General features: G+C 45.9%; 1 protein-coding gene across 1 annotated transcript in view; it reads right to left on the bottom strand.

The window, feature by feature from the left end:
- Positions 1 to 6,727: 6,727 nt before the first annotated feature.
- APCDD1L (APC down-regulated 1 like) overlaps positions 6,728 to 20,318 on the bottom strand; it is a 27,994-nt gene continuing 14,403 nt past the window's right edge. The window contains exons 2-4 of the mRNA XM_019510187.1: positions 14,705 to 14,879; positions 11,321 to 11,879; positions 6,728 to 8,841 (exon numbers count right to left, since the gene is read on the bottom strand). Of these exons, the coding sequence (XP_019365732.1) occupies positions 8,077 to 8,841; positions 11,321 to 11,879; positions 14,705 to 14,879 (1,499 nt within the window). The 3' untranslated portion in view covers positions 6,728 to 8,076. The remainder of the gene's footprint in view (positions 8,842 to 11,320; positions 11,880 to 14,704; positions 14,880 to 20,318) is intronic.

Raw genomic sequence — 20,318 nt, 5'->3', positions numbered from 1 at the left:
TGGGAGAGGACTGGTGATTAAATCATTTTAATAGTTTAGGGTAACACAAATTGAGACATTATTCCAAGAATTCAGGGTATGGGCACATGGGGAGGTTCAGCTAAAGAGTGCACAAGTGTGTGTACAAACTGGCAAAGTGCAAGTCATTTGCACATGCAGCTCTGGTACATATAAGGCTCATCTGTATGTGCACGTCAGTGAGCATCCTGACTTTAAAACACTGGACTAGATTACCAGAATTTTTATGCAGACAATATGTTCTTCAGTATTTAAACTGTGGTAGCCATGGATGGAAAGTGCAAATAACCAAAATTTTAAGTCAAAATTTGCATTTTGCATAAGAATGCTGGATCATGCACTGTGAGAGAGGCATCCCAGTGTGAGCTGGAGAAAACAGATTATAGCAGTTCCATACATTTGGGGGGGGGGGGGGAAGGGAGAATTAAAAGGCCCTTTTAAACACATAAGCTCTTTATTTGGGTTTCAGAAATACTATTATGAAGAAAAATGCCCCAGTATAATTTGTGCAAGAGATGAGCTGAGTCCAGCGCTGCGTTTGGAAGCAGCTGGGGTTTATTGTGCAACATAATTAGAAACTGTGCTAAAAATGGAATTCACACATTTAAAAAATGTTAATCTAAACCCACAGCTCGGCACTGCTGGAAAAAGAAGCAACTATCGCACAACATGCTACAACTGCTTGCATAGTTTGCAACCTAGCCCTGCTAGAGGTTGACTCAATTAAAAGATGCCAGTGGAACATAATGGCAGCATGACTAATATGTGGCTGCTGCTAGATAAAAAGAGGGATTTATTCTTAAAGCAGGGCAGGCTGATCCTTTGACTCTGCCCAATTAAGATTACTTTATATTATACCAACAGCCCGATGTATATTTAATCACTGTGTCTAATGGATGTTGATGCAGAAGTGACACTGTTCACTGTACCATTATTGACTTGTTTTGATTAGCTTTAAAGACCAAAGTAATTGTGTACTTCAGCCCCTCAAAGCAGCTTAACCATAAAACTGGTGTTTTATGAATAGGCTGATTTCCTTCCCCTTCCCCCCCCTCCCACACATTGGTTGAAGCTGAAGGGTTTTTTGGGGGGAAGGAGGGGGTTTTGTGGGGGGTTCCCCCCTAACTCCAATAAATAACAGCCGTCCAGGAATCTGTTGTATAGTAGGTATGATAAAAATACTTCAGCACTGTTGCAAACACCCTTTTTATACTTACAGAAATAATTGTTCCCATCTTAACTCCATTATTTGCCATAGACTTCACTTCCTTAATAACCTGCCTGTGGATTTGAAAAGTTAGGAGAAGCAAGAGATGCATTTCAGTCCAGACCCAAGTTTACAGTAAAGCCTCTGTTTTGAGAAAGACTTATCAAATATAATTCCCAGCTCAGAAATACAAATGAAACAGAGACTGCTGTTTCACTCAAACAAATTGTGCTTTTGATACTATATCACATGATCCTTTGTGAGCCATACGGTTTTGTTTCGGGTTTTTCTTTTTGTGGAAGAATGCATTAAAACTATATAACGGCACCTGATATCGTGCATCTGGCATCTCTGTGCACATTTTAACTTAATGCTTAAAAGACCAGAATTTGAACTCTTTGCTTCTTGAGGAGCCGTATGCTCCTCAAACTTTCGCTCTTCAAAATGAGCTGCAAGGGCCCAAGAAACAATCTACATGACATGCTTCCTTCTTTTCAGAAATGAGGGCTGTGCTCTGATACTTTTAATCCTGAACCCAGAGCTTCCTCTCCTGTGAGGAGGGTTAGAAAGGCCTCCTAAAAATCCCATGTGGGCTGGCAGAGCTCCTATTATATAATTACGCACGCAACGCCTACATTTAATGCCTCCCCTTTGTGCATCTGGCTTGTGATGCACTCTTTAATTACATGATTTAGAGACACGGTATCATTCATGTACAAAGGGGCTGAATTATAGTTGCTGGTACAACAAGATTCTTGGCACCTTCTGGCTTGCAAGTGCTTGTCTTTGCAATATTATGTTTTGTTTTTAATGTAGTCCTGCTGCTCTGATATCTAGGATTTTATTTATTTATTTATTTATTCTTAAGGCAAGTGAAACCTCTAAATCGATCCAGGAGTAAGTAAAGTTGATGGCAGTGCTGTCATCAGCGATCATCCTCTGCTTGAACATCAGTTGAGAGCTATTTGGCCAGTGGGTTTCACAGGCGGGGTAGGGGTGAGATTTGAGGATGTTCGTTCGGTCCCAGGCTCTGTACCACCAGGCCCAGACCCTTCTGTCCATCCCCTCCGCCCCACCCAACCCCAGGTCCTGTCCCTTTCCCACTCATCTCATTCTCGTGCCTCGTCCTGTTCTTCAGCCTTCTCATCCTAGTTCTGGTCCCTGCCCCAGCAGAACGTGTCTGCATTTTCTTGCCCTTCCAGCTCCTTGTCTCATCTGTCTCTTCCCCGCACTGGCTGCTGAGCTACTTATCTCCCCACACTCTTCTCACCTGCCACATTTTTGACTCTTCATCCCACATGATGCTCTCTCTGGGACTCTGGCTCTGGGTCAGATCCATGTCTGGTTCCTAGTCACAGTCAACGTTTCCACCTAGTCAGGTCTCCCACACCAAGCCCAATCCTGTCCTCCCCTCCCCTCAGGCCCCCAGCCTCACTAGATTCACTCTCCCAGCCTAGTCCTTTCCTTCCCTGTGGCCTTCATTATTGTCAGCACTCAAGTGAGGGCTTCCCCCTTCCTCTCCTCTGCGCCATCTGGGTGCCAGCTGTAAGATAATTGGGAACACAGTAAAGAGCAACTCCCTGCTGCCAGCTCTTGTGTCCAGCTGTATCCTAGCTTAGATCAACAATCGCAAATAAAATCTTTTTGACTTTTCTCCTCCCATCGTCTAACCTGGCCCGTAGCCCAGGGCTGGAGCATGCTCAGTTGTCAAATGGCACCACCAGTAGACATGAGGCCTAGTTGCATTCAGGGAGGATGAAACCTTAGGAACCAGAACTGCTAAACTTCTAGGAGCTTCTGCTAAGCCAGTGCATGCTGTTCGTTGTGTTTCCCCAAAGGTTTGTCAATTGATCAAATTTGGATGAATTCTTATGAGGCTGGCAGAAGACACCGGCCACCCTCTCAAACCAAACGGTAGAACAGTTCCTTGAAAATGCTCCCCAGATCGACTGAACAGGGGCAAGATGATTTGGTTTTTCCTGTAGCCTCATTCTTGGAAACAACTGAATTGTTTGGGCTGAAATTTCACCCCCGAAATTAAGCCTGAGGCAGATGCGTGATCTGTGAAAATTCAATCCAGCTAAAGTTTGGCCAACTTACAAAGAGCTGAAAATGGAGTCTTAATGAGACATGTTGAGGCTCTTTGATATTTTTTGCTACCACTAGTGACCTTTGGGTGGGAGGGATTTGTAAGTAGGGCAGAGAAGAAATGATTTCACACCTGCCCTGGGACTGCAGACCTGGAAGAAACTGTATAGTGATCAGCTCTGCAGCTCAAGAGACCTCCGCCTTGTCCTGTTTCTCCAGAGGCATTATTCTAATCAAGGGTGTTCTTATAATCTAAGACCCTTCAGGGCACTTGAGGCTGCAGAGGGCAAAGAACAAAGGTGGTTCCTGTCCTGGAAATCTGTAATGAACTTCTGGTTGTGTAAGGATTGCAGAGGCCTGGGAGAGGTGTGTACAAAATAGCAGCTGTTCCCCACCCATTCTCTGCATTTGGAGACTTCTGCCCACCACATTTACCTGGTTGTCTCTCCTATTTCCTGCTGAGGACTACTGGATAAATTGTAGTTTTGAAATCCAACATTAACTGGTCAAGTTTTCCATTATACTTATGCATCTGTGCACGGACATGCCCACCTGCACAGTTTGCACTGCAGCGGTGTCCAAGAGGTATCTCTCGAGATCGGATTGTTCATTAGGTCTATGATGGCATTAGGAATGTGAACCCAAGTCCAGTATCACAACTGCCAGCAGGTTTTGTGTTGTCTTTTATTTTTTTCTATGAAAGAGCAGGTTTCTGATGGAGACTCTCTTTGTTGGAAGTGCTGATTTCTCAGAGCCAAAACTACATAGGCACGTATCAGTTTAAACTAAACTTCTGTCAGGAGCTAGTAATAACAGTAAGTGCTTGGTTATGCCAGAGCACGTGGCAGAGGTCAGTTTCATTGTCCCCATTGTACAGACAGGGAAAACTGAGGCATAGCACAATAGTGTGTCCCAGGTCTGGGGTGGGGTGGGATGTCTGGTCTAAACCATAGAGAAACCTGCCAATAATTAGGAACCTCACTAAAGACCTGGAAGACTCCGGTGCATGGTCCTGCTCTGTCTGCCCCTAATAAGAGAGAGAGCCTATGTTTTAACTTCATTCCTTTGACTGGCTCTGCTATGTTATGAATCTGTGCAAACCTTTGTATCCATTGCTTCAGTATTACAGGGCAGTAACATGTGCTCTGACCACAGGTAGCGTAACATTTTTTACAACCAGAACACCAAGACTCAATGCACATGGTCACAGCTTTTCTCTGCAATGCAAATTGATCTGGAAGTGCTCAGGCTTGTTTACTGTAACATATGTTTGTGGTTGGCTTTAATTTGAGAAACACATGGGAACCCCAAGAATGCACAGTGCTTTACCAAGCAAGTTAAAAACAGTTGTAAATAGCCAATTGACAGAGACAAGTCATTATTTTTAATTGAAGAGGCAAGGAAGAAAATAGATCCTGGATTAAGGACTTGTCCGGCAAGTTTCAGCCCAGAATGACTGTTTACATCCACTGCTGGAAGCACAGGGATTTGCAAAGGCAGCTTTTATAAATAGCTGCTGGAGAAGGCACAAAAGACTCCGTGTGAGCACGTTAATGCAGGAAGCAAAGGCTGCATGCGGAATAAAAAGAAAAATGCATTTTGGCCTTGTTTAACAGAGAGCCGGGATGCACAAAGCATCTTGAGACATGAAGCGTTAACATTCACGTAGGAATTTTCCAGGCATGTTTAGCCAGTACCTCCCTGCCTACCTACGGACGGATGTCTCGGACATCCTCCTCTCTCCCCACCAAACATGGCCCGCAATAGATGATTGCTCCAGGAGGACAAAGATGAGGCAAACTATGAGCAAACCTGGGAGAGAGAGAAAACAGCTGCTTTTGTTTGGATTAAAGGAATCAGTCCCCATTGTTGTTTTTCATGAGCTCTGGCTACTTCAGACACTGAAGGTAGTGTGCCCGGGTGAGGGGATTCTATTTTAAGCCTCGTTGTAAAGATAAAGATAAAGTAATCACTGGGCTGGAAGTGGGTGGTTGCCTGGAGATCCATAGGAAGACGGGACTAGAAGGAGCCTGCTGGGCCACTGGCTCCGGTCCCCTGGGTTTGCCTCCTGTTGTGGAATTCCCCAAATCACAGCCTGATCATTTTTGGTGTGGGCAGAGGATGACATCAGTTACCAGCGTATACACATGGGGCAGCAAGAGGGCCAAGCCAAGGCCAGCTCTGAGCAAAATGGGGGAGGGAGAAATAAGACTAAAGAACAGTGAATCAAAACTGGGAATTCTTGCAAAAGGCCAGAAAAAACTGTTTCCCCCATCACGAATGAGGACAACTGTGCTAAAAGCCAACTTGGACGCATTGGTTCAGTGAAGTTGGCCATTCAACATAAAGTACTGGTAATATAAAACCAGTGGGAAAAATGGTGGAGATGGTCGTGATGAGTACTTTGTAGAGCTGTTATGTAATGTCAGTCTTGTCGCCATGCCAAAGAGGACCTCAGATGTTGTGACTGGCCAGGTTTCTACACCATGCCCTCCAGCATAGCATCAAATCTGACAAAAATGTTGACTGCGAGTGTAAGTTATGTGGTGGATACAAATGAAAGTATTGGCATAAAAACCCTCTCTTTGAGCTAAAATTCAGAACTTCCTTTACCAGCTCAGGTTAGACGTTCGTCAAGGTTTCAAGGAAACACCCTCAGGCTTGGTCTGCTGTTTTAGAATGAAGACCACCAAGGGACCCCCTGGATGTTGAAGGGAAAGTGGTGGTTTGGTGAATTCAAATGGCAGCAGCCTAAGTCACAGGTGCATCAGTGGGCCAGCCTGCTCTGGGGGGACACTGATCTGTTGAAGGTGCTGAACAATGAATGCTTGGATGGGGATATGGCACAGCTGACTTTCAGCTACACCATTCCAGGACTTACCACTCGGTTCACCCAATTTTACAATCCTGTTCAAAAGAAGGTGAGACTGGCTTAAAAATGCTAATCCTTAAACCCCAGCAAGAAAAGACCATCCAGACATGTCGGGGGAAGGAGAGGGGGTTTGAAATGACTGTTTCTACTTTGATATGCCAGTGTGGCTGGGCAGAATGTAAAATTTCCTGTGCATGCAAGAGAAACAAAATATAATAAATTAAATTTATAGTCATTGCATTATGGCTGGTCCATTTCCTCTTTAAACACGTGAGTTTGCCCTTGGAGACTTCCATTACAGCAGGCAACACTACACAACAACCTTTTAAAAAACTACACAACAACCTTTAAAAAAACAAGCTTGGGAAGATGTGCAGGTGTTTTTGTACAAGATTATATTTTTTCTGTGAACAGAAACATGGTAGCACTTAGACCACAAACTGTATAAGCATCTCATTTGGATCAATTGTTAACGTACAAAGCCACCCCCCCAACCCAAGTATTTATACATTATAAAACCCATAAATTACCTAAAGTACAAGATGCAGTTTTTGTAAATACAGCATTAAATGTAGATGTTGCCTAGCAGATTTTAAAAGATCCTTTGTGAGACAGGATTTAGCTATCATGTGGTATCTTCTCCAAGTTAGCTAAATGCCTCTTTGCTGCAGTAGGATAGGGAATATAATTCCATACCTCGTTCACTTGGCAGCTGGTAAACAGCCAGGACCTGATGGTGCTTTCTGATTATAAATCTCTCCCTCATGCTTATGTCAGCTTTATAAAGCACCCTTAGACTTGCACATAGGTGGAAATGTCATTTTTGTGATTCAGACTGAAGGCTCTCATTAAGGGTTGGGCCAGTAAGCTATAGGGGTTTTGCCAAAGCGAGGGGTGTAAAAATAGGTGGCCCAAGGAGATGATGGCTGTAAGTCTGCATGTGCATGTAGGCTTGGGTTTGCATAGTACAGGGTGACAGAGTCATAAATGGGCCGGTGATGTCTCGGACTATTAGGCAAGGCAACAGTATGACACGTGGGATCAGTGTGACCCCAAACCTGGCCTAGATGGCATATAGTGACTTAGCAAAAGTAGGAGCAGAAAGGGATGTGGGATCACTGCTCTCTAAACTGGTGTTAGCTTATGAACAGAAGTGAACTGGAATCCTTGTAGCCCAGAGCCTGGGAATAAGTGGTTGGAAAAACTATCTGTGTGCCTGAGGACTGCAGGGATGGCCTCAGTTTGTTACCAGAGCCCTTCCCTCTCTGCGAGAGTGCTCTCAGGCAAACACTCGGAGTGGAACGCTTTCCACATACACGTGAGCAGAAAGCAACCCGCTCTGAACTCTTCTGCGTCACTATGTCCCATCTCTTCTGACATAGGTGTATGTGCACATACGAAGTGGGATAGGCATGATTTGCTGCCAGCGGTCCAGGGCCCTTGCTGAAGCTGGGTATTTGAGCTTCTAGGAACAGGAAATGAGGGGAAAAATACTACTTAGCTTCAAGGAGCCTGACCGGCCAGCTTTGGGCATCTGGTCTGAACAGAGCTCTCAGTTATATCCTAGCAAATGCTGAAAGCTACAAGCAGTGATGGCAATTCTAATTTATATAACCTGTATTCTTAATATTGCTAAATTACTCGACACAATTTGCAATGCCTCCATGTTGCCACATTAAGTGTGGACCAGAAGCAGGTAGACAAGGCAATGTGTGCACAGGAGGCAGAATACGTAGTAAGGCACGTTACACAGGGAAAATCCCTGGCTTTGTCCGTATTTTAAATGTGTACAAATCTAAGCAAAGCTGATTCCCGATGTGCTTATCTGAAGAGGATATAAAATTGTCTTAGCACCAAAGCGGTCTGCACACGACCAGACAGCTGGAACCACCTAGTCCCGTGTTACAAACTGCAGTGCTATAAACAATACCAAGGCCACAGGCAAAGGTTTTAGCACTTTGCTTTGGTTAGTCTCCTCTTTCCCCACGTCGTTTGGACTGATGTATCTAGCAAAAGTCCCCGAGGCCCCCGCACACTGGATGAGAGGTGCCTGGTAAGAAGTGGGCCGCTTGTCAGGTCTGTCCGGACTTGACCCATCTGTGGGCCTTTCACCAATAAACAGCAAGCTGCGATCTTTTGCATCCTGCTCTGTTTTAAAAAGCTCGTACTCCATGTGAGGCAGCTTGATGCCCAGAGCCAAACATCCATTCGTGGGTGTTATATCCTGTTCCAGCCCAGCGCTCCAAGAACCAGCCTCTCCGCAGCTTCCCGGTGCGGAGGAGTTTAGCATAGTCACTGTGACCTGATCCATGGGTGTAACCCGAGCATGGGTCACTTTAAAGGCTAGATCGGTGCCACCTCTCACTTTGGCAGATGGGACGCCCTTGGTGTAATGTCCAGATGCGTAGATGGTGAAGGTCGGCTGTCTGCAGAGTGGGTCAGAGTAGTGATAGTAATAGCCTTCCCAGCTACGATTGCTGCCGTGGAATATGAAGTACCTGGTAAGGAAAAGCACCGCTGGCCGGACCTCACACTGAGTGCTCACCCATCTGCCACTCAACTGCACCGGCAGCTCAGCTCTGGCAGGCAGGACAGGCGGTCGGTGCTCGTCAGCCCGGTATATGATCCCACAAGCAGGGCAAGGATGCACGTGATGCTGTTGGACAAACGAAAGACAATGCAAGCAAATGAAATGCAAAACCCAGCCCAAATATTCAAACAGCAATGGGCCAAAGTCCCGCATCCCTGGGGCAACTCCATGGAGGTCCACGGCATTGCACCAGGGAAGAATGTGAGCAGCAAATAGGTCTATGTAGTTCAGTGAGCTGAAGGGAAGCACTGCCAAACCTCAGGTATTCAAGGGGACACAAGGAGGAATAAGCTGGATTCTGTCTTTGGAGACGTATGTGCATGCATGTTTCAGGAGTAGAAGATGGGCCAAGATGCAAGTTGGAAGCAGGGCAGGGGAGGCACCTTCAGAACAGCCTGAGTTTTTCTTTCAGAGGGTTTTTCACTTCAGAACATCCGCAACTATGTGAGTTCAGGCCCCTGGCTACCATGGGCCTGTCCAACTTTAGGCAAAGTAAAGCTGAACCCAAAGAAAACACCACCTGGGGTCACTGAGGCTGTGCAGGTGCTGCTGGGCACTATCAGAGATGCATTCTTATATTGAATCATATGGTGTCAGTAAAGCCAGCGCTCCCCCAAGAGCTTTCAGAAAGGGGAGGGAAAGAATCAGAGCTGTAGATAAGTGTATAGGAGGCCCTAAAGAAAAGCTCCTACCAAAGAACGCAGACCCAGCCATGCTTGATTTTGAAGGGGCCCCCTGCGATCCGAGTCTTTCCAAGCCTCCAAGACAAACCTGTCCTTATGTCTAATTCTAATTCTCTAAGAGCTTCTGGTGCAGTGCTGAAACCTATTTTCCTATGGATTTTGTGGAAAAAATATTGTAGTATATAGTGACTGATCTTTTTCAAATAACCAGTGTCATAACATTTGATCATTTCTGAAATGCCAGCTAATCTTTACTGAACTGTTTGGACGGAACAAGGTTAAATAACTTGGTAGTTAACAGTAGGGTGGGTAATTTACAGGCAAGTTGATTGGAGTCTGCTGCAATTTAGTCGTTTTCAGCTTGCTTTACTGCTACTGTCATGTTAATGAGTGTTGACAGTATATAGTACATTATGGATAAATAATCCCAGAAGTTGGCAAATCTATATTCTCTGTAGACAGGAAATTCTTTGAAAATGGAAGGTAATTTGGGGAGAATGGGTTACTTTAAAACAGATACAGATTTAAAGGAGTAAAGATAGTATTTCCCCATAGCAGGTTAAAAAATAGCTTCTAGCAGGGCTGCAGAACTCTCCTATGAATGCAAACTAATGTTGCACGTGAGTTAATTAAAAAAATGTCCAGCCAAATTAATGCTACAGATGGGAAGCTAAAAAGTTTTAGTCGTCAAAACCAATCACATGAAGTTATTTCTAATATTTGGCAGCTCCTAATTATCCCCAAGTGATGACATCATGTGTTGGTGAGTTCTGGAGAGCTGTTAGCTGATTAATTGCAGAAACTATATTCAGAAAGTGAATTTCGACATCTGAAGCTTGGTTTTAAATTAACTTTTAAATGTTTGTTTATCATCTGGCTTAGCTCATGGACATAGTTTTGGCCTAAGATAACACAAGTTCATACCAATCTGTGCATGTTACTTCAAGGTTTGTCATTTTATGCCTTTCTTTTTTTCTCTCTGAAGTTGCAATATCGGGGGGGTGGAAGCTTCCCTTACCCCCAGCCCTTCCCTTCCCTTCCCTTCCTAGCAAGCCTTTTATTTGGGTTACTTCTGTTCCATCTGGTAATGTTCACTAAGGTTTTTCTCCCCATCTCACTGCTCAATCACATTTCGGAATTGATTCGTTATGATTTAGATAAAAATACATTTTTCTGGAAGTGAACCAGCGTGCTGGCAAAAAATAAAAAGAAACTAAGCCTGCTGTTTAATTTTATTTATGTCAGAGTGAAAGTTTGATTTCTGCGTAATAACATAATTGTATTCAGGGCAATTTCCTCTTCTAATGCCATTACATTGAGGAATAATGATTTAATGGGCGATGCTTGTTTCCTCATTCCTCTTTCAACCTGAAGGACAGGACAAAGAACTGAAACAAGGGACGCAAGACAAACAGCAGTGCAGAGAGCTTATAATGCTGCAGGACTTGATATTTTCACTAAACTTGGTGCAGGATCTGAGTCTGCATTTCTAATGGAAACAGAGAAGCTAAAGAAAACCTATTAGCTCCATGCCCCTGCCAATACAGGGCTGTTCCCATATGGTTTTTCACTATACTGCTTGGACCTGCGTACTTTCAAGGGCCAAGTTCTCGGTGCAGAAATGTGCCAGATCTACATACAACCAAGGACTTACTTTTGTGGTTAGGCCTCTGAGCACACCTGGCACCCTGCTTGCCTTTTCTGGGCAGGTTCGCTGCCCTGTCTTTCCTTTGCTTTGCGTGCATGCTTATGATCTTGAGGGACCCTTCCTGGGGCTGACAGACATGCTTCTCAAATGAAGGAGCTGTGGGGAAGCTGAGCTGGAGTTTCTAGTACGAACTGGGAAGATGCAATGTGCTTACCATGGCGCTCTGCATAGGGCGTTGATACCCCGTTGGTCGATAATGGAGCCTCTCCGACCACTCGGTGTGAATGTCCCCTAAATACAGCTCCTCCACTACCCTGCTGCCTGCCTGCTGAGGCTGGAGCAGGGGCTGGTAATGCTTCTCCACCCGCACCAGGCTGAGTTCGTGCATTGCAAAACCGAGGGCTGCAGTGCAATCTCGCTCTGTCTTGGCACTCAGCAGCTCATAGAGGGCTCCCGGAGCCCAGGACCGTCCAGGTGGCAGGAATCCTTTGCAGCCTCCTCCTGAGGTCTGGTTGACCTGAGCAGCAATCTCTTGCATGGCCCTTTGGCTGTGAAAAACAATGCCCACTTTGTGCAGGTGGTAATCTGCCTCAGTGGCCCCTCGGGTGATCCAGGAGGCCTGGCGCAGTCGGAGTTTGCCTTTGATGACAAGGGAGTAGGAGGGGTCCCGGCAGGATGGGTCCCGGTAGTAGAACTGATAGGCCTTGAATAGGCGGTTGGAGTAAAACAGGTAGGATCTGGTGAGGAACTCCGGTCCCGGCCGCACCTCACAGCTAAGGGCAGAGAGGAAAGGAAAGAGTCCTTATGTCCTGAATAAAGAGCTGGGGCTGCATATCACCTTGCTTCTCTCTACCGAGAAACTAGTGGGGCGCTTGCCTCTTCTGTTCCCAGGCTGAAAGGATTTTGCCACTGCACACTTCCTTCCCCAAGATATCAAGGGCCCTGTTGCCACCATCCCTCCAGTGACCAAAGCGTGGCTGAAGAAAAGAGACATGGCAATTGCACTGTGGATGGGCACCCAATGGGAGGATCACAGCTACACCTTTTATGGCAATAAGCAATTGCTCTCAGGCTTTCCCTATAGCTTGCTCCTATGGCCTTCTGGCTGGGGGCAAGCAAGACCAGGGGATAGATGAACCCCAAGGCCTCTGGGCTTGGGACTTGCATGTAGGATGCCTGCCATGGATTTGGGTGTATCTGAAACCCAAGACTGATGATGAGTCTGGGAGGTAGGATACTTGCTGGTGGTAACATCACACAGGCCTGAACAGCTGAGCTGTGCTCTATCCATGGGCTTAGGAACTGATTTGGCCTGAGACACAACATTTAAAAATAAATAAATAAGTAAATGGTTTCACAAACAAGCAGTCAATGTTTCTGTTTTAGGGGCCCAGAGGAATCAGGCAACTGGGATAGGAATTGCCCATGAGTAAAAAACCAGGAGATATTCTCCCCGCAGCTGACAACAAAGCGACCCTCCCTAGCAAAAGGGAGGCCTGACCTAGGTTTGTGAAAGGGATTAATGGGTGATGCATACTGCTGCTATTAAAGCTCTTTGCTCAGTCCCAAGGAACCATCAACTCTCCTGATTTTATCAGTAGTCTCACAACTGGCGTTTAGGTCAAGCCCCGGCTTCTGCAGTTGCAGGGGGAGTTCCTGCCTTCAGATGTTTTTAAACCAAGTTTCTAGGCCTCATGAATACTGAGAGCAGCTAGAGCCTAGTGGTTACAGCACTTGCTCAGGATGCCCGACACCCAGGTTCAGTTCTTTCCTCGCCCTGAGAGTTCAGACTGCATGTCCCCTGACCCAGGCAAGTGCTCTAATCATTGGGGCATAACCCATTCTTCACCCCCCTTGATGCTCTTCCTCTGCACAGAATACAAGATTCATTTGGCCAGAAAGAGAGAGTGAGGAAGACTGGTGCTGCCGCCCAGTGGTTAGCGTGCTTGCATGAGTGGGTTTGGGAGGCTGGGTTTGATAGAAAACGTTTGATTGGGGGAGTGAAGCCTGGGTCTCCTTCTGTGAGGGGAGTCCTTTAAACCTGAGCTGCTGGATACAGAGGGGATGACCCTCGGCGCACATGCCCACCACAGGTCACTGTGCTGCTGCATGTTGGGAGGAGGCCGATACTGTCAGCGGGTGCTTATGCACCCCGAGGCCTGGATTGAGCCCCTCCACAGAAGGGCACTTAGCTTGAGGATCGTGGTCAGGCTGGGAGGGCAAAGGAAGGGCAGCAGGCACATGTCATGATTGAGGTGCACCTGGGTCAGTGCAAAGCAGAGTTTTAGAGTCTGAACAACTTTTAAGTTTCAAAGCTGAGGCACTTGCAGAGTTTACATGCCTCCAGGGAGAAGCACCAGCTGTGCAGGGGATTTCAGGGCTATAACATTAGATGAAAGCATTTATATGCTGCCTAAATTCTACTTAAGGCACCTAATCCTTCCTTTGGATCTGGCCCTGAGTTCCTTTGAGGATCCTGCCTATGGAGACCAACATGTTTTAACTCTAGGATAATGCTGGGCAGATTTTCCTAGCAACTGGAGGAGCAGTAGTGGCAGTGCTGACTGCAAGGCTCCATCTGGGTCAGAGGGAGAGGGCTGATTAGCCAATTAAGGGTGGCTAGGAGACTATAAAGTTGCGATCTGGGGCTATGATTCTTACTCCAGTTTGGGAGTTTGCTCTGTTCAGATGGGGATAGGCATGGACAGCAGCAAGCAGCTCTTTTAGGTTAATTTGTAGGGTGACTAACCGATAAGTAGAATGGAGTCTGGAAACTTAGTTGAGCGTGGATGTTTTGTACAGGTGTCTGGAAAGTAGTTTCACATGGGGGCTATGACAGTCCTCAGCACACATCCTGATCTCAGAGGTTTAGCTTAGGAGTGCAGCCCAAATGGAGACTTTTCAGGAGGCTTCTGGGGGCTTTTTTTTTCCCCTCCCCTTTGCTACAGCTAGGAATCTGCAGCCCAGGTGGGAAGCACTGGGGTTCAATGTCATCACTACCATGCTTACTGGTGGATTTTGTTCCATTGTTTGGAGCAGAAAGCTTGACTAGTAAAGGCCCCCAGAAACAGCCAGGCTCATGACCATGCTGAAGCCTCTTCTATAACAAGATGGTAAATGATACAGAAACCTGAGCATGGCTTGCAATAAAGGGGCAGCACCTGTCCCTTTCTCCCTGGCAGAGAAAGTACATCATGGGGCGAGCGAGTCTGGAAGCAGAATCTGGTTCTGGATTTGCAGCCTGTGCCAGGGGCAGAGTGGAGCTGCTAACAAGGATTTGAGTTTGGCCTCATATTAAAGTAAAGAGCTATCTGCAAAAAAAAAAAAGGCCATTGTTCCAGCTGCACTGATTGATCCACCAGCAAGGATGTTCCCCTCTAGGGGCTTAATTTGGGGCTGGCTCCCAGCTGCAGGCAGTTCATAGGCATGTCCTTACACAGAGCCATCACCAGAAGCACGTACATACACTTCAGCTGAACACAGTGGTGAGCCCAGTCTAGTGCTGCTGAGGAAGACAAGCTTGCAGTTCAGGACCTGGGGAGGAGGTGGGGAAGGGACAGATGGTTTTCAAAGCCGCCTGAGCTTTTGGGATGCTCACCCTGTAGAAATCCAGTGACCTTCCAGCCGGGGTGGCAGAAGCGCTGAAATCCTAGTGCTGTCCTGAAGGTGGCGCAGGTGGTACTGGCACTGGGGCTCCCACTGCAGCTTTCCAGTGCTGTGCTGCTCAGCCTGAGAGGTGGGAATGTCCCATCGCTTCTTGCCAGATGCATAAGCTTAAAAGAAGAGAGAGGCTTTCAGAGTGGATGCAGTTGCTCCTACATTTGAGTCAAATCTATTGGTTTAATTAAAGGTTCTTGGAGCCCTGCCTGTTCTGTTTAGACCATTAAGGCGCTGCTCTTTGCTAGGTCACACTAGGTCTTTCTTGTTCCTGCCTCTACATTTCTGGACCGGATCCTTCAGATTCAGGCCTGACACTGCTTCCCCCTGTCTTATAACTTGACACTATGAAAAAAAGCAGGTCTGTCTGTAGTGAGGATGACTGTCACAGGCGCAGCTTGAAGAGCCCAACCTGTAGCCAGCCTTTCACAGGTAGGTCACGATCCCCAGCATTATCAGGTCATCCATTTATGCTCCTTTTGGAGTTTGGATAATGAGCTGAGACAGCTGTGGGAGTGGAGAAGACAATTTCATGATAGCTCTTGATTGGGAGGGTGGAGTCAGAGAACAAAGACAACTCTGTGCCTTGCAGTCCCAAAAGCCCAGCAATCAAGGCTCCTTAAAACATCTCCAGCTTGTCTACATCATGAGTAGCATTAATGTTCATTAAAATGTGTTCATCAAATCCCATAACACTGTTCTCTAAGATATATAACCCCCTCCCAAAGAAACTTGTGCGTGTGCCTAAATCATTCAGGTATCCAGGTTGTAGCCGTATTGGTCTAGAGGAAAAAGCAATCAGGACCTGCAGTAGAAATGATATCTTTTACTAGACCAACAAGATTTTTGCAAAAAAAATGTAAAAAAAATTTTTTTGAAAAAATCTTGTTGGTCTAATAAAAGCTATCATCTCTGCTACGAGTCCTGATTGCTAAATCATTCAGTGCTTTAAGGGACATGCGTCAGCATGGTTTTGTCATACTTTGATACTTTTCCTCAATTTGGTGTGGATTTTACAGCACACTTCCAAAAAAGTAATGTTTATGGATTTCTTCCTTTTAGGAAGATACATTTTAGTTCAAAGGCTAAAAATGTAGGAAATGGTTACAACGGACGAGAAATAAGATGTCAAATGTAATACAGTGCCTGTCACCTTAAATGACCCTAACATGTCATGTATACCAGAAGTGCAGCCAGCTCTGGGCTGGAGGAAAGCAAGAGGCCAAGGAAGTAACTGATACGCAATTCGGGTGAGCAAAAGTCCTACTAGGAGGAAATGTGGGTAGAATACGACCCTGTCTCCAGTCATGTTCTGCAGACGGCTCAGACAAATACCAAAACACTTATTGTAAATGAAGGTTGGGGCAAGGCCAAAGTGTTTTAATTGTAAAGGCAAAGCTATTACTGTCACTGCTTCCATTATACAGCATAACGACTGTTTTGCCTGACAAGCTGAGTGACAGAAGTGCTCCGTACTCTGCTCGCTGCCGTCATAAGCAGCCGGCCTGCCGCCCACAGCAACAAGGCTGGGGAGTGCTCCTTCAAAAAACCCCCCCTTTAACTTCATAGCATCTCATACACCTGCAAGCAGACACGTGTCTTGGCACAACAGGGAAGCGCTGAACCTTGCTGATTTCCAATTAGATCTGGCTGCATGACACTGCAGAGTCCCAAGTGGACGATCACCTTGGATGGGCCCCTATTCTAATCCAGAGTGATCACTGCACCGTAATCCATTACATGGCGAGCTTCCCAGATCAGGCACTGCATGTGCAGAAAAGCAGAGGTCCCCCAGTAGAAAGCCTGATGGAGATCCACTGAGTGCCTGAGGCCCAACACCTGCAACAACAACAAAAGCCCTTGTGTACCCAGAAGCTGCTTTCGCTGGCACAGCTGGCATATGCACTGGGCATATGCTGTTCACAACCCACAAGAAGAACTAGTTAAAACAGAAACAGAAGGATTTTCTCTCAGGTCACAGTGTTAGAGCTGTATAATAATTTTTACTTTACTGATCAGCTAAGAGATTAATGGAACCCTGTTGTTTTCAGCCGAGAGTTTCCAACAGCTCTTTGCTCTGCTCTCACTCTCTCCCCTTCTTAATCTATTGTTGAAGCAGCAACAGAGACAGGGAATTACAGCATGGGAATGTGAGACTTGCCTGTCGCCCCCCCAGAAGGACGGTAATTCTGTCACTTACCTCATTTCCCACAACAACGGATGTTATCGGCTTAGGGGATACGTGAATGCTCAGCTAGCTCCTGAAGCCCTGCCTTAGGTTTGTATTCATTCTTTACTTGGGCAAACTTCTGGTAGAGTCATTGGGAGTTTGCCCGAGTTAGACCTGAATAGGTATGGGACCATTAGGAATAAATGAGAGATCTTTCTCCTGTAAACTCCTGAAACTGTGACTTTTTATCCCAAGGGTACAATTGACCCATCTAACAAAGAAATGTCCCTGGGTTTGGTGTCACTCCAGACTTATATTCAGCTGCATTCATTTCATTAACCCAGTCAGAGTCTCTTTTACTCTGGCTGAACTCTGAAATTTAGCAACCGGCTGGAAAACGTAGGCATTACATTCAGCTGTCGAAGCTGAGAGACAGTTGCTCCCTAAGCATTCTATAAAGGAAGAGGAGAGTTTAATATATTGGTTATATAGGCTAGGGACAGAAATTATACATAAACTGAGAGAAGTAATTGGAAACCGGTTCAAATCTGTAACACAAGAGAAGCTCAGTGCTCATAAACCACTTTCAAACCAGTTTCAGATAAACCTGGATGGATGTAGTATCAGACTTAACTGATTTAGGTTAAATCAGTTTACTGAACTTCTGTCCCAGATCCCCTCCAGACTAAGCTAACCCACAGTCCCTCAGCATCCCAGGATGCTTTGCAATTCCCCTACAAACGCCCCCCCCCATGCTTGCAGGGTGGGCAGGCTAACTTTGACCCAAGCTGTCTGCTCCAGCCAAGCAGGGAGGTGTGCTCTAGCACCCCCCGGCTTCTGGCCTGGGACACTGCAAGCATGTGGCTGCATTTCTGGAATCAGAAGTGAATGTCTGTTCACTTGCTTATCAGTTCAATCTACACATCTTGGACTAACCTGCAAAGACTGCATCAATTCAGGCTCGCGCATTTTGACTATCTGTACTACTACCCTGAAAAAGTTAAATTTCATTTAGGGAAAACTCCAAGTTAAATCACCTGCCTGCTCATTTTTCAGACCCTAGATTTGCCATAGTTAAGCATACAAATCCCCGGGAAAGTAAGACAGCCTGAGTCATTAAGCTTCTCGTGTGCAATTTCTGAACACCTGGGGAAGCTAAGAGAGTCTTCCCTTCAAAGAGGATTTTAGGTTTATAGGTCAAGTCACCTTGTCTATAAAACTGCCATTTGCACTAGGGGAAGGGCAGTTAATCTAAAACACCACTGCCCAGACACTTGAAACAGGGTCATATAGCTTTTACAGTGTGAATGCTAAAAGAGACACAAGCACTTTGTATTTAGCAAAGGGAGCTGGTATCCCCGCTAAATGCCTTGCATTAGTGTTTCTTGAAGAGAGCTGTTGACCTGGGCCATGTAGTCCGAAATAAAAAGGGGATAGTTTTGAATGACAGAACCCAGTTCGGTGAGTTAACTGCTACATTCTGAAACATTAGGAGCCTTTATAGGATTAGCCAACATCCCTTGCATCTTGAAGCGGTATGTTGGCTATCTCACAGCTGAGTAGTTATTGCTGGGAGTCAAGTGGCTGAGTTCTGTCCCAGTATTGCCATCAATTAGCCTTGTGATCTTAGGCAAATTATTCACTCCCCTGCGTCCCATTTTCTTCATTCATCCTCAAAATATGCAAAACTTTGCCTCACAGGGTGTCACAAAGCTTACTTAACTGAGGTTGGATTGAAGGGTCTCCACTGATGTCAAGATCTTTCAATGAAAGGAGAATTTGAATTCAGCTGCTTTTAAAAACTAAGTGAATTCCTTATTCTACAGCATACAAATATTTGTTATGACTGTAGGTACTAGAGTTAACAGCCCAAATTTTACTCTTGGTTATGAAACATAGAAGTGGAATCACTCTCTAGGAATTAATGGAGTTAATCCACATTCACATTTCTGTAATAGAGCAGAATGAGGCCCAGTGCTATCCAGCAAATATGTACTTTGTTTTTCAATCTAATCTCCTGTTTAATTGAAACCGGCCTTTATCCACTTTTGCTAGAATTGCATAAGCCTATGATGCTTTAGAGCAGTGATTTTCAAACTCTTCTCATTTGCAGACCCCTAAAAATGTTTAATGGAGGTACAGACCCCTTTGAACTGTAAGGGTGGGTATTCGCACACTTTTAATTGATCATATTCATCTTTCACGGACCCCTTAGATATAGTCTGCAAACTCCCAGGGGTACGCAGGTTGAAAACCATTGATTTAGAGCAGAGATTCCCAACCACTAGGCCGCGAAGAGTTGGCTGCTGGGTCATGGCACGAGCCCCCTGCTCGGACCCCCATCTGTCCACCCGGGTGAGCGGCTTCTGCCGCCGGCAGTCACGTGCAGAGTTAAAGCTGGGTGGCAGAGCAGCCCCAGAAGGGAGGCAGCTGGCTCCGTGCGCCCCGTCCCACAACCGTGCTGGTCCACAGTATAAAAAAGGCTGGGAACCACTGTTCTAGAGCACAGGCATTTTCACTACCTAACCACATTATTTTGACATGTTCAATAGGAAAAGCGCATTCTTATAATTGGGTGTAAAACTCAACAAAAGAGAGAGAAAGCATGCAAGAGAGAGAGAGACTGCCAGAAATTAAAAACTTGGCTCCACAGCAGTCCAGAACAACACTCCTGGGTCCATGCACCACCAGACTTCAGAACAGCTACTGCTCATGTCCGTGTATAATAGCTGGTCCCCACCTTGAATACTCTGCAGATACCCCCTCCTCCCCATAACTTGGAAAATTGCCAAGTCAGGTCTAAACGTTGCAGTTTTGGACCATTTCTATTCTAAATCAGAGTAATATAAGATGTCTGCCATCCTGCCATTCAAGCCACTGCCAAAGGTAGACAAGAACAGCTTCTCGCTCCTCTCCAAAGTAAACCCATCCATGAATCCACTTACTCTTTGGTTTAAGGGGCATGCAAGGGAGAAGGTTCAAGCTGGGAAAGAAGGAAAACATCCTTTGACCACCGGGGCCAAAATGATCATTAATAGGTACAGACCTATTTAAATCTGTGGTCACCATGAAAAATGGCATTGGCTGAGATTTCCCAGGAAATCAAAAAGATAAAAATAAAACTTAAAATAAAATGCTGGCCCTTACATACCTCTCCACCAATCAGCGCTGACGGGTGGGGCCTTGTGGAAGGCAGCCAGAAGTCGAGATGGTGGCTGCCCCCATGTCCCTCCTCCCCCTGTGGCCTCTCCACCAATCAGTGCCAAGAGGTGGGGCCACTGTGAAATGACCATAAAATCAGCATTTCAGACTGCAACCAAGCTGCGAAAATTTCTTTTTCTCGCGGCGAGTTAGGTAGGTCACTATTACTAGGAGAATGACTAAC

This window comes from Gavialis gangeticus, unplaced genomic scaffold (genome assembly GCF_001723915.1).
Source record: "Gavialis gangeticus isolate Ggan-Ray unplaced genomic scaffold, GavGan_comp1, whole genome shotgun sequence".
Lineage (NCBI taxonomy): Eukaryota > Metazoa > Chordata > Crocodylia > Gavialidae > Gavialis > Gavialis gangeticus.
Note: the sequence above shows the minus strand (reverse complement) of the source record. Positions and strands in the feature narration are given on the sequence as shown.